Source organism: Corvus cornix, chromosome 4A (assembly GCF_000738735.6).
Source record: "Corvus cornix cornix isolate S_Up_H32 chromosome 4A, ASM73873v5, whole genome shotgun sequence".
Taxonomy (NCBI): domain Eukaryota; kingdom Metazoa; phylum Chordata; class Aves; order Passeriformes; family Corvidae; genus Corvus; species Corvus cornix.
The window spans coordinates 4291386-4309722 of NC_047058.1; the positions used below are offsets into that span (position 1 = coordinate 4291386).

The following is an 18337-nucleotide window of genomic DNA, read 5'->3' on the forward strand; positions in this document are numbered from 1 at the left end:
TGAAACCTCCTTGACTTTTCTTTTCATGTCCTGGGAATTCCTCTGCTTGAAGAGCAGCAAGTCCCCCCAGGGGTGATCCGCTCACTCTGGGCCAGCCAGGAACCTGTGCCCATTGCAGCTTGCATTCCTCCAACGTGCACTGGTGCACTTGGGCTTGCAAATAACATCTGTAATTGAATTTTCTTCATAACCGGGGTTGTGTAACCGTGCTGGAGCAGAGGGCCTGGAGCACTCCAGCCCAGGAGCCGTGGGTAAATTCAGCCCAGTGTGAACATGTGCATCCTCGGCCTGCTGGCTGCTGGCTCGGAGCAAAGGGCAGGGCAGTGCCAGGCCCCAGCTGCTCCCCAGGGCAAGAAATGTGGATTTAAGCTTTTGATTTCATTTGTTACTTCTCATTTTTGGGCTGTTTTGTCAGCAAGCCTCTGCCTTTGTGAGCCTGGTGCTGCGGTGCTGCAGTGAAGCACCTCCCTGCCAAGCTTGGGGGATTTTTGGGTCTCAAGCACCGACCTCAAATGAGTTGTGTCTGCCTGGATGCAGGGCTGCCTGTTCTGTTCCTAGAGGGAGGAGGCAGGTGTAAACAGAGCAGTGAAGCCATGGTAGCAGTGGTGGCCCTTTGTCAGTGTCACCCCTCTGGCAGACGCTGCCTCGGCGCTGGGTGAGCTGCCCCAGCCCAACAATGACCCCGTACGGGCCAGCCTCACTGCTGATGGAAGAGCCTGGAGGGAAACACCCAAAATCCTCCTGTTGCATTTAACCCAGGTGAGTAAATCAGACTGTTGTCAGCTCCTGGCTGGCTGAAAGCCTCCTGGCTTGGGATGACGAGGCAGAATGCGTCAGAGCATGGAAGCCAGGCTGGAGATTGGCTGACGACAATGAACGGATGGATGGAGACAGGGCAGGGGCATGTGAGAAGCAGGAACAGATTTGGATAAACCCATTGTCATCTTAAAGCCTGCACAGAGGGAAGGACCCTGCCCTGGTCCGTGCCCCTGCCTCCGCAGGCAGATTCCTTCCTGGGGCAGCTGGTGGAGGTGATGCCAGGTGGTTGGGGATGGTTCTGGGAGAGGGTGGCATGAGGAACCTGGAGGTTTCCAAGCAGCTGCCCAGCTGGGAAACCAGCATGGGTTGTGGCAACCTGGGGAATGTGGAGGCTTGTGCAGCCTGCTCATCCCCACAGGCAGCAAAAGCACTGCAGCCATCAGAGGGTGTGGGTCTTCCCTGGTTAAGTAGCACTTATGTAGACAACTCACTCTAATTTGGAGAGACATTCTGTAGGTACAGGCATGTGCTGCGGGAGGTGCCAGGCACACTTGGGACATTGTTGTCCTGGCAAAGGCACTGGGTGCACCTTGGTCACCTCTCTGGACATCCTGAGCAGGGACAGAAGCATTGCTGGCTGGCTTTGGTTTCTTGCAACAGCTGTGGCTGGGTGGGTTTCACACATCCCCCCGCTGTGTTTGAACCTCCCCTCTCAGTGGGGTAAAGGTCTCAGGGGATTTGTCAGAAACACTTGGTGTCCCCAAGGCTGGTTGGTGTCCCTTGGGGGACATGTGGGGAGCTCTGCTGCACCGTGTTCCCGGTGTTTTAACCACATTGTCAGTGCAGCCGTGAACAGGGAGGAAGAGAACTGCCCTTAAAATATGCTCACATCCCCATGGGAGCTGCGGGGTTGTGACAGGGGTCTGGCAGCCCTGGGAACACCACATCTGGCACCTGTCTCTGCTCCCTCCCCTGTCTGTATGTTCTGGCCATGGCAGCGTGCACTCCCTTGGTGACACTGAGAGGGCTTTGCCTGGTGACACCTGCAGGATGTCAGAGCTCCTCAGCAGCAGCTGCCTCCCTGGGATGAAGTCTGGAACCTGGGTTTGGCATGAGCCCCAAGGTCATGGGCAGAAGAAGTCTGCCCAGGGGTGCACGGGGATTTTGGTGTAAGCCGCCAGCCCTGCAGCAGGCAGCGTCGTGCTCAGGGCAGCTGCAGTGTCAAGGAATTCCTTCTTCCCTCCTGCCATTCAGGTATTGCCCATTTGTTGGTGACACGGCTGTGGACAGCTGGTGGCACTTGGGGTCCTCCACAGGAGTGGACTCCCTCTGACTTTGGCTGCTTGGCTCCTCAGGGAGCTCCTTGTGCCAGCTTCTCCCTGTACCTGTGCTGCGCACAAGTCCAGAGGGGCTGGTGGCACCCTGAGCTGTCAGTAACAACTACTGAACACGTCAGAGCATGCTGGAACAGAGGGTCAGGACATGCTGAACAGCCACCAGCACCATCAGGGAACAAATTAGGCACGTCTGCACGTTCCCAGTGAGGCGAGCGCTGGCGGTGCCCGTACCTGAGTTATGGATGCTCCTGACGAGGCAGCCACGCAATTAGATCACTTCTCAGACCCATTAAGCATCAGACTGAGACTAAATGACTTTCCATTTTCTTTGCAATCGCTCATACAAGACGTTTATTGTTTGCCTCTTGCTGCTCAGCACGGCGGTGACGTGCTCGAGCGCGGCCTCCGCCAGCCCCGTGGGAGCACGCAGGGTGCGGGGGTCACCCACGGGCGGTGCCACGGCCGGCAGGTGGACAGGCTCACCGGACATCACACAGGCAGTGCCCGCTGCGGGCCATGGCAGCAGGCACCGGCGTGGTGGCCGTGCAGCAGGCGGGCACGGCGGGGCCTACACCCTGCCCAGCATGCGCGCGATCCACCAGTTGCAGGGCATGATGATGCGGCAGATGACCCTCCCGCCCTGGTAGCAGTAGGGGTAGGGGTAGTAGCCCAGCAGGGGCTCGCAGACCCGCCGGCAGTAGCGGTTGGCGCGGCGGCACTGGGCACAGCAGTAGCCTCGCTCATCCCACAGAGGGTGGAACTCCAGCCCGTTCTCCGACTGCCAGGGAGAGACAGAGCCAGTGCAGTGAGGGGCTCGTGTGGCTGAGGCACCCCGTGAGCATGGACAGGACAGCCTGGGAGGGCAGCCTGGGCAGCTCAGAGGAGGAGCAGAGCTCCCTAGGAACGTGGAGACACCCCAAGGGCATGCACAGGCCATCCCAAGGAGCACAGCGAGGACACCCTGGGACCATGGCCAAGATAGCCCAGGACTGTGGCCAAGGCACTCCAGCCCATGGCCAGGGCACCCCAGGGTGTGATTCCCTCACTCACGTAGTCATTGACGGGCAGGTCCTCCTCAGTGAGCTGCCGTGCCCGACGCTTGGGCCCCGCCTGCATGTCCTTCTCCAGCTCGTGTTCGCTCCCCCCGTCCAACCAGCTCTGGCTGTCCGTGAGCAGCTCAGGGTCTTCTTCCTCTGCCCCTTCAAGGTTGGCCAGCTCAGGAGCTACAGGAAGAGTCCAAATGTTGCTGTCAATAACCACGGAGCAGGGGAACAAACGCAGCAGCAAGAATTAACGTCTCTATGAGAATTTGGTGCCAAGATGCACAAAAAGCCCAGCAGCAAACCAGTGCTCCATTGCCTCCTGCTCTCACCTGGCCTGGGAGCAGGGCTGTAGGAGATAATGGCCCGTCCCATCCCCAGGCCCATGGGTGCTGTTGGTATCCCCTGCATGGGGCTGTGGGTGTGTGGAAGCACATCGTCATGGTGGGCTCTGCTGCTGGGGGGTGGATTTGTAGAGCCTCATCAAAGCAACACGAATTGGCATGAGCCCCAAGGCCATGATTTGGGGCAGATTATGCCCAGCTACAGCTCTCTTAGCTTAGGAAAGACCCAGAGCAGCAATAATTTCCTTTGCTTGGGGAGATGCCAGACAGCCTTGGGACACTGCTGTCCTGGCCAAGGCTTTGGATGCACCTTGTGACCCAGCTGGACCCACCAACCCAGGACGCTGCTGCAGATAGGGTCTAACAGCAGGGACAAGGAAGCAGAAAAGGGACACAGCAGTCAAGGGCACCAGTCTCCCTCTGCATCAGGATCTCGGATGCCCACCTGCCCTCTGGACCACCGGCGAGCGGGCCGGTACCTATGGGCGATGCCATGCGCCTCTGTGGCTGCGGAGCAGAGGGAATTTTCTCAGCAGGGATTTTTAACCCGGCTCATTTGGCTGGAAGTGGGTTAGAGAGAGCAGGTAATTACACCGGCACATCTCAGAGGCCACAACCTCTGCGAGGGCTGTGTAGTGAGCAGCTGGAGGTGGCAACCCCGCTGTGTGATTTAGATGCAGATGTCTGCTCACACTCTGATGTTCATGTGGTGACGAGAATTTAGGCGTCCCAGTTTCCAGCAGTGCTGCTTTCTTTGCAGGTACAAAGGATTATTTTTTTTCCCGCCTTGTTATGAGGAGGGTGGCCACTTTGCAAAGGGCAGGGCGGTGGGGAGACGGCAGAGACGAGTGCTTTGCAGAGAGGAACTTCAGCCCCTGCTATTACATTGGCCATGATCTCCTGTGGTCATGGGCAACACTGTGTTCATGTCTGAGATGTACAACGAGGCTGTGAAAGGGGGTTCCCCCCATGTCACAGAGGGGGACATGGCAGAGCGCCCACAGGTGTGTGACAGGGCTGTTCCCAGTGAGAGGGCTCATGAGCCCCTTGCGGGGGAGATGGCTCCTGGTACCTGCTATTGGTGTGGGGTGGATCCAGAAGATGGTCACATTTTTGCAGATGTCAAAAATTTTGGAGCTCTTCAGGAATTCCTTGTTCTGAATAGGCTTTTCCCCTGGCACCCAGACCACAGATTGCTCAAAGTAGGTGGTGGTGATTTCTTCACCCTGGAAGAAGAGCAAGACTTCACCTTGGTGTGGTGAGACATGCTCTCCCCACCACTGGCTGCTTCTCCTCCCCTTGGCTTACCCCGAGGCACCTCTCCCCTCCCAGAGAGCAGCTGGACTTCACCTGCCTTGGCTCACGGTGCCCACAGGATGCACACAAATTACCCCAACAGTCCTCACATGGGGAGACCCATCATGAGCCTTGGCTTTCCTGTCCACCTTCAGTCTACACCACCCTGCTCTCTCCTCTCTTAGTTCATCATCCAAGACCCTTTTCCTGTGCAGTCCCCACTATCTGGAAGAGCCTTCTGGAGCCCCCCAGTGTCATTTAAAACACAAGATTAAAACATCTCTGCTCTGCTTTGCTCCTAGGACTTAACTCCTCTCTCCTTCTGCTACTGATTTTTTGATCGAACACTTTAATTTACTCCTCACAGAAATTCTTTGCATGGCTGTATTCTGTAATTTATACCACATGTCTCTGCCGTTGCAGTAGTCCATGGTGTGTTTTGGCAGGCACTTAGGGAGGGAGATATATAAAGATTATTGGATGGGCCTGCACTGAGCTCTCTGCCAAGGCAATGTTGTCTATGTTGGTGGTGGTGGCCCATAGAGCAAGCTGGCAGAAAGCATTTTTCTCTCCAGAAGGTGTCTGGAGATATATATCTCTTTTATAGTTTTTTCTTGCGGCTTTGGGAAATCATAGGAAGGAGCCAACACAACCTGACCCAGTCTGGGTCATTTTTGGAGTCTCTGGTGGAAGCTGGGGGGTTGGGGAGGTGCTGCCTTCAGGACCTGGCAGCGTGCAGGCTCTGAGAAGACATGACTAGAGCTTAAATCTACATTTATCTCACTGGGTTTTACATTTCAGCTCTCTACCTGGGGCAATGTTCTGCTAAAGCCTGGGAAGTCATATCCCTTTTACGATGGTAGCTGAAAAGATCTATTAGCTTCTTAGGGCATAATCAAAGGATCGGTGTCTGGGAATTTGGGTCATGATTCAGGGAAATGTTTCTGCCCACGCTTCATTTCAAACACGTGTCCTGCTGGCATTTTATCTGCAGCAGCTTCCCTAGGGGGGATTCAATCTGCTAACACCCGTCGTCCTGGAAATGGGGAGGCAGGAAGGCTGTGCCACCACCAGGGCCTCGGGGATGGGGACAGGGACAAAGGACAACTGCTGTCAAGGGACTGAGCCGTCACTCCAGGTCACGCTGTCAGAGAGGGATTAAATCATGGAGTCCACACTTTTTTCATTGCAGCATGCAAGGTGTGAGGCTCCTTGCAGCAGGATGCAGTGGGCAGTTAAGTGGATGCAGGAAGCAATCAGGCACATCAGTGGGACGAAGGTCCATGCAGGACAGGGAAGTGGCCCCAGCCCTTCCTACCTCTCAGGTCTGCACGCCAAGAGTTTTCTCAAATTGCATTTCTTAAAAGTGGCTGCTCATTTAAATCCCTTATTTCTGCCTCATTCTGTTTGAAAACATGAGGCTCAAATCTTGGAGAAAAGAATTTGATTGACTTTTTAGTGACTGCTAATCCTGAGCTGCCTTACGACCTTTTGACTACAACAGGATTATTGTTCTTGATCTCCGGTATTGTGTTGAGAGGTTTTTGTCGGTCGCTGTCTAATCCTGTCTCTTTTCACTTGTTTTTATAAGCAATCCTCTGAAATAAGATCATTTTATGAAGCGATCACAACTCATTATTTCTTTATTGCAGCGTCTCTGGGAAGGCTGGAGCAGATGGGAGGGCGGCAGGAATGGCAGCTCCTATGCCAGGGAGAGGAGAGGATTTCGCAGGGCAGAGGGGAGCCCTGTTTTATTCACCTACCTCAAGCTCGGGGATCTTGGCCTCTGTTGTCTCAGGTAGGACTTTAGTCTGAGTTTTGATGAAGCATTTTTGAAGTCCCACAAAGAAGATGCCGGTTATTCCCTACAGGATCAAAGCAAACACCCCAAAAGCAGTCAGGGCAAAGAGCTGGATGAATAACCCATTGTAGGGAGGGTACAGCTGGAGGAGGAGGGTTTAGTCATATTTTCCCTGTTGATGTTTTTGTGCCAGTTCCATTCAGCCGTGGTGCTAAGATGTACTAACAGGTTCTCATAAGGGATATTGCATTTTATGGTTTGGGAGAACTGGGCTTTTTACAAATATTTTAAGGCAGGTAGTCATAAAATTCTACTCTGCTCCTCTTCTCCTTATAACTATCATGAGCTCTCATTATCATAAATAAAAATATGCAGAATAGCATCTGACCGTTATGGTTATATGAACATTCAGCCCCCGTTCCTGCTAGGCTATTAGCTCAAAATTTTGCCATATGTCACTGCACAGGGTATTTCCCTACAAATTTTAATTAGGTTTCAGAGAGAGCCTTCTACAGCGTCATGAGGTTTTAATGCTCTCCAGACAGACAAATGCACTGGGCTCAGATAGACAGATGATGATTGCGTTCCTTTGCAAGGGTAAATCCAATAACTAGGTCTCACTTCTAAGATGTATTTCATTGGAACTGAACCACGCCACCATTAAATACAGGTGGAAGCTTATGTAGGTAACGCATCTCCTTTCCTTTGAGAGTATCCCCGGGGAGTCTGGGTCTTGCTCTCCCTCATGCAGGGGCAAATAGTCCTGGTACTTGCTCCAGCAGCTTCACAGTGTCCTAAAGGATCCCATCAGTCCTGCTGCAAGACTGCAGGGTCTCAGGGACAAGCTGCCACACTCACGTTTTTGAAGTCATGGATCTCCAGGATTTCCTCACTGCCGTTCCCGCTGCTGAAGGTCTCTGTCCTGGCCAGCGGGTCAATCTCCATCACAATCTTCTTCTTCTCACCATTGCTGAAGAATGTGTGTTCCATGTCATAAACCTGGGAGGCCAAAGTCACACAGGGGTCAGCTCAGCACCCCTCTGGTGTCACACCCTGTCCAATGGGTGGACAGGCAGGTGCTGGGTGTGTGACCATCACTGCTGGGGACCCTGCCGTGGCTCTGGCTGCTTCCTCACAGCCCAGCTCTGAGCTGGAGCAATCACCTGGATAGCACAAGGAGAGGCAGCTCCCAGGCAGGTGCCAGGGTTGGGTGAAAGAGCAGGCTGCAGCCAGGTTGAGGGGTAGTGTGTGTCAAGCCTGGGATGTGTGTCAAGCCTGGGAGAAGATGCTGCTCCCACGCTTGCATCAGGAGCTTTGCCACAGCTCGGCCTTTGCTGGTGCTTTCTGTGGCATGAGCCTGGTTACATCCCAGGCTGGACTGAGTTCCCGAATCCACAGGTACTTCATTTTCCCTTCTCCCTGGCTTGCTTGCTCCACACCGCATCCATCCCTGGCTTGTTTGCTCCATCACTGTGTCCCCGGCTCACTTGCTCCATCGTGTCCTCCCCAGCTGACTTGCTCCATCTCTGCGCCTTCTGTGTTTCCTGGAAAGGCAGCGGTAAGAACCTCTCTCTGCCTGGAGGAGATCAAGGATTGCCTGCGGATCAAAGACCTCCTCGAGGGCTGCTGAAGAGCTTCGGGGCGTAGCAGCTGGCTTCCCGGCGGCGCTCATCCCCTCGGGAAGCGGCGCCGGGAGGAGCAGCGCTCTCCTGCTCGCAGGTGCTCGCTGCACTCCGCCAGCCCGGCAGCCCTCAGTCTCTGCGGATGCCTGACCCTTACAGGATGAGGAGTGGCAGATGCTATTTGAAGCTCAAAAGCGATCCTGCTGGCGCGGCGAGAGCTGCCGGGCCCCGGGGAGACTCGTTTCCCAAATCAAACGGTGCTGTGTGGAAGCAAAGGGCTTGTGCAAAACCCCTCAAGTCCACGGGCAGGGAGGAGAGATGGAGGCCTGGGGATGCGAGAGCCCTGTTCATCCCGCAGTACGGCCATGGAACCACGGCAGGAGCATGCTGGCCCCACTTGTGTGGGGCAGGAGCTCTGCCTTTAGTGCCAACCCAAACCACCTTTCACAGTCCCCTGGTTCCTGCACATCCCTCCCCTTGGGCGGTTCAAAGCCTCTTAGCAGTGTTCCCAGCATCGGTATTCCCTGTTTTGCATCCACCAGGGTGCAGAACTAGCTGTGCAGATGGGAACTGATGGGGGCCTTCACCCCTGCTTAAAGGTTAGAGGAATGATGTGAGCCTTGGCAGCCACGAGCATCTCCTGCTGGTCTGCAGGAAGATTTTGTAAAGATATATAGCTCTCAATGGATTTTATGATGTGGTAAAAACAGTCTGAAGCCTGAAATGGGTGGATGGCCGCTGGTTTTGACTGACAAAATGCACACAGTGCCATAAACCATTTCAAGGAGGGCAGGATCCCTGGTGGCACCTTACCTTCAAGTGCCTCTCCATTTACAAAGAATTACTTTGGCCAGCACAGCGGCCAGCTAACCCACTTGGGCTTTGCCAGCCCTGTGCTGTTCAGAGAGCTATGAGATGTTTTATAGGGCTAAAAATGACACTTGCTGGTGAATGGTTGAAATATGTCCCTCTGCAAGGCTGTGATGAACCCCTCGTTAGCTGAATCATCAGCTGTGCTGGCTGGCACAGAGGCTGCTGTGCAGAGGGCAGAGCCGTGTCCAAGGCCACCCCTCAGAGGAACAACTCTTCTTTCAAGTTTTTTTCCACTCTCCTGTTACATCAAGGAAGCTTGAAGGGTTTCATATTCTTTAAAGAGATTAATTCCCCTTGGCTGATATTTCTGAGCTTTATGAATTTCCAGCCCCACCCCCCATCCTGCTTTGTCCTGAGGACTCCCAGGCCAGCTGGAGAAGCCCTACAGCCACAGGGACAGGGCAGTGCTGGGCTCTGGGAGTGTCCGTGTGCAGCTCCACTGCAGGAGCAGCTCTGCTTTTTGGGACCTCACGCCCTACTTGCCTGCCCGTCAGGTGTTGGGGAGGGCTGGGTGGACTCCATGCTCCACCAGTGCCACCAGCGAGGACCCCAAGGGCCGGAGTTCTGGATGTCCTTTCCGAGGCTGTGGCATTGTCTCTGCACTGCCTGCTTGGAGAAAACTGCCCCTCCAGGGGTTAACAGCCTCTTCCCCTCATGGCTGGCATGACTCCTGTTTTTCTAGGAACAGTAGAGACTTTATAATCATCTTGGCAGGATTCTGGAGGAACATATGGCTTTTATTGTTTTTTCTTTTATTTTGGGGGGTATTTATTTCTATTTGCTGATAAGAAGATAAAGTTTCCAGCAAGCAGGGTGCTTCCTCTACCCGGCAGGAGGGCATCCTGGCCAGGCTGGAGCAGCTCCAGGGTAGGGCAGGGAGGAGATTGGAGATGCCAGCGTGGGAAAGAGACTGCCTTGGCTGTGCACAGGAATTTTGGAGATGTTCTTAAGAGCCAGCAAAACCCACTGGTGATGGGATGCAAAGCGGGGCCTCCTGGATGAACATGGACGTTCAAAGTAACGGAGGATGACTGGCACCAGGCAGGCTTCAAGGTTAAATTATTTACTTGGGGTGTGGGATAAAAAAGGGTTTTGGCAGAATTGTCAGGATGCTGGGCAGCAGCGGGCAGAGATGGCTGGAGATGCCCAGTCCTGCAAGTCCCTGATGTGCTCGGCACTTACAGCAGCGTCCATCTGCAGCTGGGAATAAACGAGCCCAATCCAGTTAGCAGGAGCTCCTCCAGAAGCTAATCCATCTCACCATGCCTCACATTGCAGACACATTAAAGTAAGAAATATAATCCATGACAATCAATCACCACTGCGTCCTGGCTTTCTCTCCTCTTTATGCGGTGGCATAATGACTTTTCCACCGGTTTCTGGCAAGATAATTGAAATGAAATGGAAAATATTTTCTTACTTGTCATAAAATTTGTTGCCGGTGAAATAAGAGTAACTTTAACTCTTCGTGGCATAGCTCCCATCCCCTGTTAATTGTTAACTGGGGAAAGAATGCGGTGACAGGGAAAAAACCCAGCCTGTATAAAGTAAAAGCTAGTTATGAATAATACAAAGATTTTTAAAAGTCCCATGAATACTTGTGGTCTGAGAAAATGCATTTTGTGAAGTTGCCTGGGTTTTGGGGAGTTGTTATAAGTTTCAGCAAGTCAAGGGGAGAAGGACAGCTCTGTCTGGGGAAGGAATGCTCTGAAATGCTGTATCAAAGAGTTTTTACTTACTTTTCTGGGTGCTGGGTTCCAGAGGTATTTGACACCAAAAAATATCAGAATAAGAGAAAGGAGCAGCGCGCTGAAGAGCAGTCCACAGAGCTGGTACCTGGGGCAGATCTTCTTCCGCGGCTTGGCTGCTTCTGCCTATTTAATGACAAACCAGTGATAGCCGGGATGTGCTGAGGGCTCCAGGAGGGAGGAGGACACGCACGTATCAGACATTTCTGGCGCCGTAGGGACGCAGGGTGGCAAGGCAAGCCATGAACTTACGTCCAGAAAGCGGCAGTCCTGCGGGCTCTGCCGAGCCGTCTCTCCCATGGTCTCCTCCGTGTGCGAGGACGCCAGCCCGCTCCGAGGTGGAGTTAGAGAGGCTCTGGCTGCACACGCGGTGGGGAGGCTGGGCCACGGCCACCCCCGCGGAGGGGCAGCCAGCTCTCCCCGCAGCCCGCGGGGCCCGGCGCTCCCGCAGCGCTGCTGGCCGCAGCGCTCCGGCCATCCCCACGCCGCTGGACACGCGGAGCCCCACGGCGCGGTGGCTGCGAGACGCGTCCGGGGCCCCGCTTCTCGTGTCATCCCCGCTTCTGCCCTGCACTTCTGCCCATGTGCCAATGGCTGGAGGGGCCCAGACTGCCGGTCCCCTTGGAGCTTGGGGACAGGGACACTGCTGCGCTGTTCATGCGTGTGTGGGAACAGCCCAGGAGCTGCCAGTGGGGTCCCTGCACGGCGGGGGGACACGGGCATGGCAGGGGGACAGGGGCATGGCAGGGGGACAGGGGCACGGCAGGGGGATATGGGCATGGCAGGGGGATATGGGCATGGCAGAGGGACAGGGGCATGGCAGGGGGATATGGGCATGGCAGGGGGACAGGGGCACGGCAGGGGGATATGGGCATGGCAGGGGGACACGGGCATGGCAGGGGGATACGGGCATGGCAGGGGGATATGGGCATGGCAGGGGGACAGGGGCACGGCAGAGAGACAGGGGCACGGCAGAGGGACACGGGCACGGCAGGGGGACACGGGCATGGCGGGGGGCGCGTGTGTGTACGTGTGCGTGTACGTGTGTGTGTAACGTGTGTGTAACGTGTGTGTAACGTGTGTGTGTAACGTGTGTGTAACGTGTGTGTAACGTGTGTGTGTAACATGTGTAACGTGTGTGTGTAACGTGTGTGTAACGTGTGTGTGTAACGTGTGTGTAACGTGTGTGCAGACATGTGAGCAGGGTGTGCGTGGGTGTGCACGCACTTGCAGTGTGCCCATGTGTGCAGGGCGTGTGTGAGGCCTGAGCGCTCCCCCTGGAGAGCACAGCCTTACCCCAAAGTTGGCCTAGCCAGGAATTTCCTGACTAATTTTTTTTTTCTTTTTCTATGTTCAAAAATTTCCATTTGTTGAAATCGTAGCATTTCTTTGTGGAAATGAACCCATCTTAAGGAAGGCTTTCAGGAATCAGGCGTGAGGTTTCTAGTCTGAACAGGATGAGGCTCCCTGGTGTAGAAGAGCTGGCATGGACTCTTTTTCCAAGCTGTTTACTCTAATAAAAACCCAAAGTGCATCATGCACTAATTAAAATTGCACTGAAAAACAGAAAATCCGCATCGAGTTTTGCTCAGGATGAGAAATGGAGAAAGAAATTGCTTTTAGCAGGTCTGGCACTGGCTTTGTGAGCATCGGGATGTTGCTGCCTGCAACCTGGGATAAATCCTGGAGGGACAGAAGTGGAGACTTGGGGGGAGCAGCGTGCCCATGTGTGTGCCCTGGTGTGTATCTGCTCCCTGAAAAGGGGTTTGGGCTCCCTGGCCCTGGAGCAGCAGGAGCTGCTCACCCCACAGCCCCTCAGCAGTGCTGGGGGTGTAAAACACACTGAGGGGGTTTAATATTTGAGATAGTAATAACAGAAGGAAATCATACTGATGAGGTTATTTGGAGGAGAAAAAACCCCTTTTTAATGGAAAGCAATCGCAGGCAGCCTTTGAAAACATCTGAGAGGTTTTGGAAATCTAAATGCAGCTGATCTGTGCAGACACCAGGTTTGACTGTCTCCACTTCCCAACAGAAAGTTCCATCTCAGAAGCTTTTGTTATTCACTGGAAACTCAAGTATTTGAAAACATTTTCTTTTCTTGTCAAAATTAGAGTTTCAGAGGAAAACTTTGGAGCAGCTCTACTGAAAGATGGTTCTGATTACAGGAAAGAATTACAGCAGTGCTGCTAAGCAGACATAATTGATCAGCAGATCTTCACCATATCCCCCACTCAAGGCACAGGAAACACTGCAAATACCACTCATAAACCAAATTAGGCATTATTATTTTATTACTGTTGTAAGGTAAATGTCAAGCTTTTTAATGGCAATCACTGTATCCCCATCAGGAGCCGGGTGTCTGAATTAGCTGCAAGAGGTGAGAACCTCCCAGGGCTGGGAGTTAATAAAACTCAATAAATATCACAGGTCCCTTCCAGCACTGGCAGTGCTGCAGATGGAGAGGCTGGGGTGGGTGGTGGGGCTGTGGGGGATCCTGTGGCTGGGCTGGAACCCTTGACCTGCTGGTCCTGCAAAAACTGGGCTGGGGGGCAGCGGGAGTGAGCACCGGCACCACATGCACAGCCGTGGGCACACAGCCTCACGGCCAGCTCAGCCCAGAGTGTCCTGGCCCATGCAGGGCAGGGAGGAGGATGAGAGCCCTCCACACTGCTGCTCTCCACAGAGAGTGTTATGTATGAATACCCAGCCTTGGATGGGGGGTTTGACAGCAGCAAAACCCCTGTGCAACCCCAGGTGTCGTCCCCTCAGCACCTGTGGCTGTGTTACAGCCACTGCTTCCTGACAAGGAGACAGATAGTTGGGATGCAGAGAAGGACAGAATCTGCAGGTTGACACTCATCAAAAGTGTTGGATTTTTTTCCCCCATTCCCCAATGCTCTGGCTCAGATTTCAGGGTTTCAGAGGGGAAAAAAAAAAAAAAGAAAAGGAAAGGTATTTTTTATGAAAAGACAACAAGTCTGGGGGGGAAACCCCTTAGTGTCCTTAAGATGACAACCAGGTTCTCCGTATAAAAAGCGGTGCCAATGGAAATCTCCCATCAGTGCCAATGGAGAGGGAACAATCACTAATTTTCCATGAAGCTAATGAGAGCGAGGGTATATGAGAGGGGAGAATTTAATCTGATATGAACTGAGGAAGAGAAGCAATACTGATGTTAATGTGTGACTAATTGATACCCAGAAGAACATTTGAAATGATTAAAAGGCATTTGATTTTTTATACAGGATAGTAAGAGGCTCATTGCCTATGACTGGTGCATCCTTTCAGTTTTCTACTCCTTTTTCCAATTTGCCCAGAAAAATCTATCATATCTGCAGCGTAGCTTGACTGCTGCATAAAACTTCTGTGCTTGGAAATGTTATACCAAGAAATTCCTCCTGGACAGCACAAAGGATTGTACATGGTGTGAACGGGGGTGAGCAGCCTGAAATAAGATAGGTCCCCAAACCACTAAAAAGCAGCTCCCCAAAGCAGTGGAGCTTGGGCAGCAACCTTCAGCTGAAACCCCCACGTGATTAATATCGTGCTCTTCGTTATAATGAAAAACCCATTAAGGTCAGTGGCAGCATCTCTGAGCAGCACTAAATTGGAACGATGGAGACAGTAAAGTTAAAAATGAGCCATAATATTAATGTGGATAGTGAATTAATTGGGCAATTCCATAGGTAGTAAGTAAATCATACCATTTGCTGTGGGATGTGGTGCCATTCAGCTCTCACGGCTGGCAGTGGTGTCAGTGGTGACACCTGCTCCTGGCGGGAGCCAGAGGAGCAACACGGAGCCTCAGCACCTGGGGGACCCCACTGTGCCCACCTCCACTGTGGCCCTTCTCCTTGCCTGCCACTGGGAGATCTCTTGGTAGGGAAAATGCCTCTTGCTTTGCTCTTTTCGGTGCTTCAGCCCCGAACATGTCCAGAATGCTGACTGACAGCATGGCTGAGGCACTGCCTCCCTGCTATGAGGTGCTTTTCCCTCATCCTCAGCTGTGGTGTCTGTATCCCTTTGCAGTTGCGCCCACAAAATTTTACCAGACTGCTGGTAGGCTTATGGAATGGCTGTTCCCCTCGTTTGGGTGGCTCTCTCAGGAAAGGCTTCCTTACCCCCAGGAGATGTGCAGGAGCACCAGACAGGCCTTGGCTCTCTCCTGCTGCTTTTGTGCTTTGTGCTGGGGCGCACTGTGGGGGACAAGGGCAGGGATTTGTACTATGGAGAAGCATTTGCACCATATGGCTCGGGCTGACGGCTCCCTCTCCACTTCCAGCATCATGGACAGCAAACAGAGAAAGGGAAAAATCACGTATAAAAGAAAGTTGCTCATTAGCCAGTGCCTGATTACCCAGAACTGTCTTTGCTTCAAACCATCCAATTTTCAGTAACATTTGCCAGATGAGAGGACATGTACCTCCTCTTATCAACCAGCCACATACGGCCTCAGCCGAAGGTTTCAGTAAGGGAGGTATCAGTAATTGGCCTATTCATCATTCATTGTTTATCTTAAGTTCACATCGTCGTAGGGAACTCCAGAGACATCCTTGATTCAAGTTAAGGAACTTAATCATTATGATAAAACTGCTCAGGGAGCTGGAGTTCATGCTGGAGAAGCACGTGGCCATGTGGCACTCCAGCAGCTGCTACTCACAGCAAATTACTCAAAACTGACAAAGCTTTGGGAGAGAACAGAAAAAGATAAATTCGTGGTGGCCGTTCTGACGGAGGCGCTCAGAAAGTTATTACAGCAGACACGCGCTTCCCTTGCTCACAGCCCGTGAAAAATCCCGCTCCTCCGAGCTCCGGGGACAGCTGCCTCATCGCTGCTCTTGCAACTCCCTCGTCAACAGAAGTTATTAACAGCGCCGGAGAATTTTATCCAAATGCCAGTTTCATCTTGATAAATAACAATTCCATGTCTCTGTTCTACCAGATGACTACACAGTTTTATTTCAAACACTTAACTTCTTCCGAAATGCTTCCCCATGCACGAGGCTTAGCTCAGCTATGGAATGTGTGCTGAGCAGTTTTTATTTTCACCAGGCTTTGAATACCTGTAACGCAAAGACCAAACCCATAATCCTGCACTATCATAAGTCACTTTTCCCAATAAAGAGCTGCTTCCTACTGGGAGAGCTAAAATGTAATTGAAAGCTATGTGTGTGTTGGTGCCACACCGAAATGCCTTTTATTAAAAATAGTTTGAGGGCTGTTAAGGAACAGTCTGCAGCTCCTCTGGGATGTGCAAGAAGGGAATGCAAGAAGGGGATAACCTGGGGGCCATGGGTTGGTGTCTCCCCCTGCCCTGCAGTGATCTCCCCCCTGTCGCCCATCACCCAAAACCACCACAGGGTTATTGGGTTCCCTGCTCACGGCAGCAGACGGATGCTCGGAGTGATGCCAACGCTCTGCTGGCAGCAGTTAATTGCCAGCCTGCTTCATTAGGAGCAGGCAATTTTGTGATGACTGTGTCTGAGGGAAGGAGGTTGCTCGGAGAGGTGCAGGTGTGGTGCTGCAGGTGTGGGGGTGCAGTGCAGGATGCAGGGATGCTCTGGGTACCAGCAACAAACTCATCAGCACGTGGAGAGGCACCCGGGTCCCCTCTGAGGACCTGCCGGGTCAGTATCTAACCTCAGCTGAGAACTTGGCTGTGGGAAACCTATAGGGAGAAGAAAAAATTTGGTAAAAGGGACTTCATTGCACCGGGATTGTGTGAAGAGAATAACCAGCATTTTATCACTGCTTAGCAAACCTAAAGTATTTAATATTAACATATTGAACACTTCCTACTGAATCAGTGCAGTACCACAGTGTCTCCTCCTTCTTCTACTGTCACCTGATACATGCATTAATGTTGTTTACTTCCACAGCAAGTAAAGAAAGAGTTGAGATTACTCCTACGTGCTATTAATCAAGAAAGGATCCATTAAACTGAAGAATTTCAACACAGTTAATTTTTCCTTGATTGTCATTAACTCTCCCATTGATGGCCTTTACCATTAATTGCCCAGTGACAATGCAAACAACATTTTCCCTCATCCCTTGAGACCACATGCAGCTGCAGCCCAGTGATGGGAGCATGAATTCTCAGGTCTCCTGGGTGCACTGAGGTTCCTGGGGAGATTCTGAGGCTCAGGAGATGAGGGTTTGCCTGGTTCTTTCCCTGTGTTGTCTCCATGCAGCCTCACCTGTTTCCCTGTGCCTCCAGCTCTGCTGCTGCCTCCTTCCCAGCTCTCATATGTACAGTCAAGCTGTTCACAGCCCCGGGGCCCTTTTGGAAAAAAGCAGCTATTTTAAAAATCAATAAAATAAATAAAACGAACCAAAGTCAGCAGAATTGCCCACGTCTGCCTCAAATACAAAAAAGTGGTGGAAAGCTCTGTAACCCCATGAGTTTTGGGGCTCATCAGCTGATGCTGGCTCCCCTCTGGATGTTCCCTGGCAGCTGGGGGTGCCCAGACTGGGGGCACTCCTGCCAGCCACACTTCTTCTTTGGGCATCAGGTGTTCCTCATGAGCAAAGGTGGTTGGGGCCAAGGCTGCTCAGCTGCCTGGGAGGGTATATAGGGGATGGGGTGGCTGCAGGGGTGTTTGGGCTGTGCCCTTGGCTGGCAGAGTGGGGCTGCAGGGCTCCCAGCAGCCAGGTGTGCTGAGAGCTGAGTATCAGCAAGGGGAAATACAGACTGAAAAGGGAGGAAAGAGAGGTGGGAGCTGTGAGGGCAGCGAGGTGTGCACTGACCAGCCCTGCTGCTGTCGGGCAGAGGCACCTGCAGCTGGCTGGGCTGTGTGCCCATGGGGCAGGGATGGGAGGGGATGGCCTGTTCCTCCTCCTCCTGCTGCTCTGCTTTCCCTCTTCCTCAGCCGTGTGTGATGGCAGATGGGCTGCCAAGGGGGTGCAGAGGGGGCATGATGAGCACACTGGTGCCAGGGCACATGCTGCCAGGGCGGGCTGGCTGCTGGGGCCATGGGCACGGTGCTGCTGCTGGGCTCTCCCTGCCCAGCTTTGGGGGTACCCACCTCCAGAGGCTGCTGCAGGGGTGGTGTCAGGCCAGAGGGCTCCCAGTGCTCCTGGCTGTGGGACAGGGAGATGCTGAGGGTTGTTCCAGGAGCTGGTGTCCCGCAGTGACTGGGGGTGTTGTTGGAACCTGGGTGACTCAGCTATTGCCCGCTGAGGGGGTGCCAGAGTCCCAGGGCACTGGCCCTGGGTGAGGGTCTCCTAGCACCCCTGCTGGAGTCTGCAGGAGGGCTGGCTTGCACCCCTGTGGTTCTGGGCCCCATTCTGTGCCCCATGAGCTCCTTCCCCTGCAGCTGGGCTGGCTGCAGCTCTGCCCTTTCCTTGGCACAGTGAGTCTTTGCCTTTGGGGTCACACTCTCGCCCACTTCTGCCGTGTGTGGTGTGTCTGCCCTCGACTTCCACCCCGTGCACCCCCGAGGGGCTGCTCTGGGGGGTCAGCTTGCTGTCACAGCCCGGCTGTGCCTCACAAAGCCCACTGAGACAGCCCCTGT

General features: G+C 53.3%; 1 protein-coding gene across 1 annotated transcript; it reads right to left on the bottom strand.

Moving 5' to 3' along the window:
- Positions 1–2418: 2418 nt before the first annotated feature.
- On the bottom strand, positions 2419–11183 carry TNMD (tenomodulin). Its single transcript, XM_039571731.1, has 7 exons — positions 11073–11183; positions 10812–10946; positions 7436–7576; positions 6540–6641; positions 4553–4706; positions 3147–3319; positions 2419–2874 (listed from the first exon to the last, which is right to left on the bottom strand). Exons 1-7 carry the CDS (start codon positions 11118–11120, stop codon positions 2665–2667), a joined length of 963 nt encoding a protein of 320 aa, XP_039427665.1. The 5' UTR covers positions 11121–11183; the 3' UTR covers positions 2419–2664.
- Between the last annotated feature and the right edge of the window lie 7154 nt (positions 11184–18337).

What these genes read in the sequence shown, in the direction of transcription:
- TNMD (XM_039571731.1), bottom strand. Translation starts at nt 11,120, where the DNA reads ATGGGAGAGACGGCTCGGCAGAGCCCGCAGGACTGCCGCTTTCTGGAC. An exon ending in AGATCCATGACTTCAAAAAC is followed by an intron (nt 6,642 to 7,435) that starts GTGAGTGTGGCA and finishes TTGATCCTGTAG; the next exon opens with GGAATAACCGGCATCTTCTT. An exon ending in CCACCCCACACCAATAGCAG is followed by an intron (nt 3,320 to 4,552) that starts GTACCAGGAGCC and finishes CTCTTCCTGTAG; the next exon opens with CTCCTGAGCTGGCCAACCTT.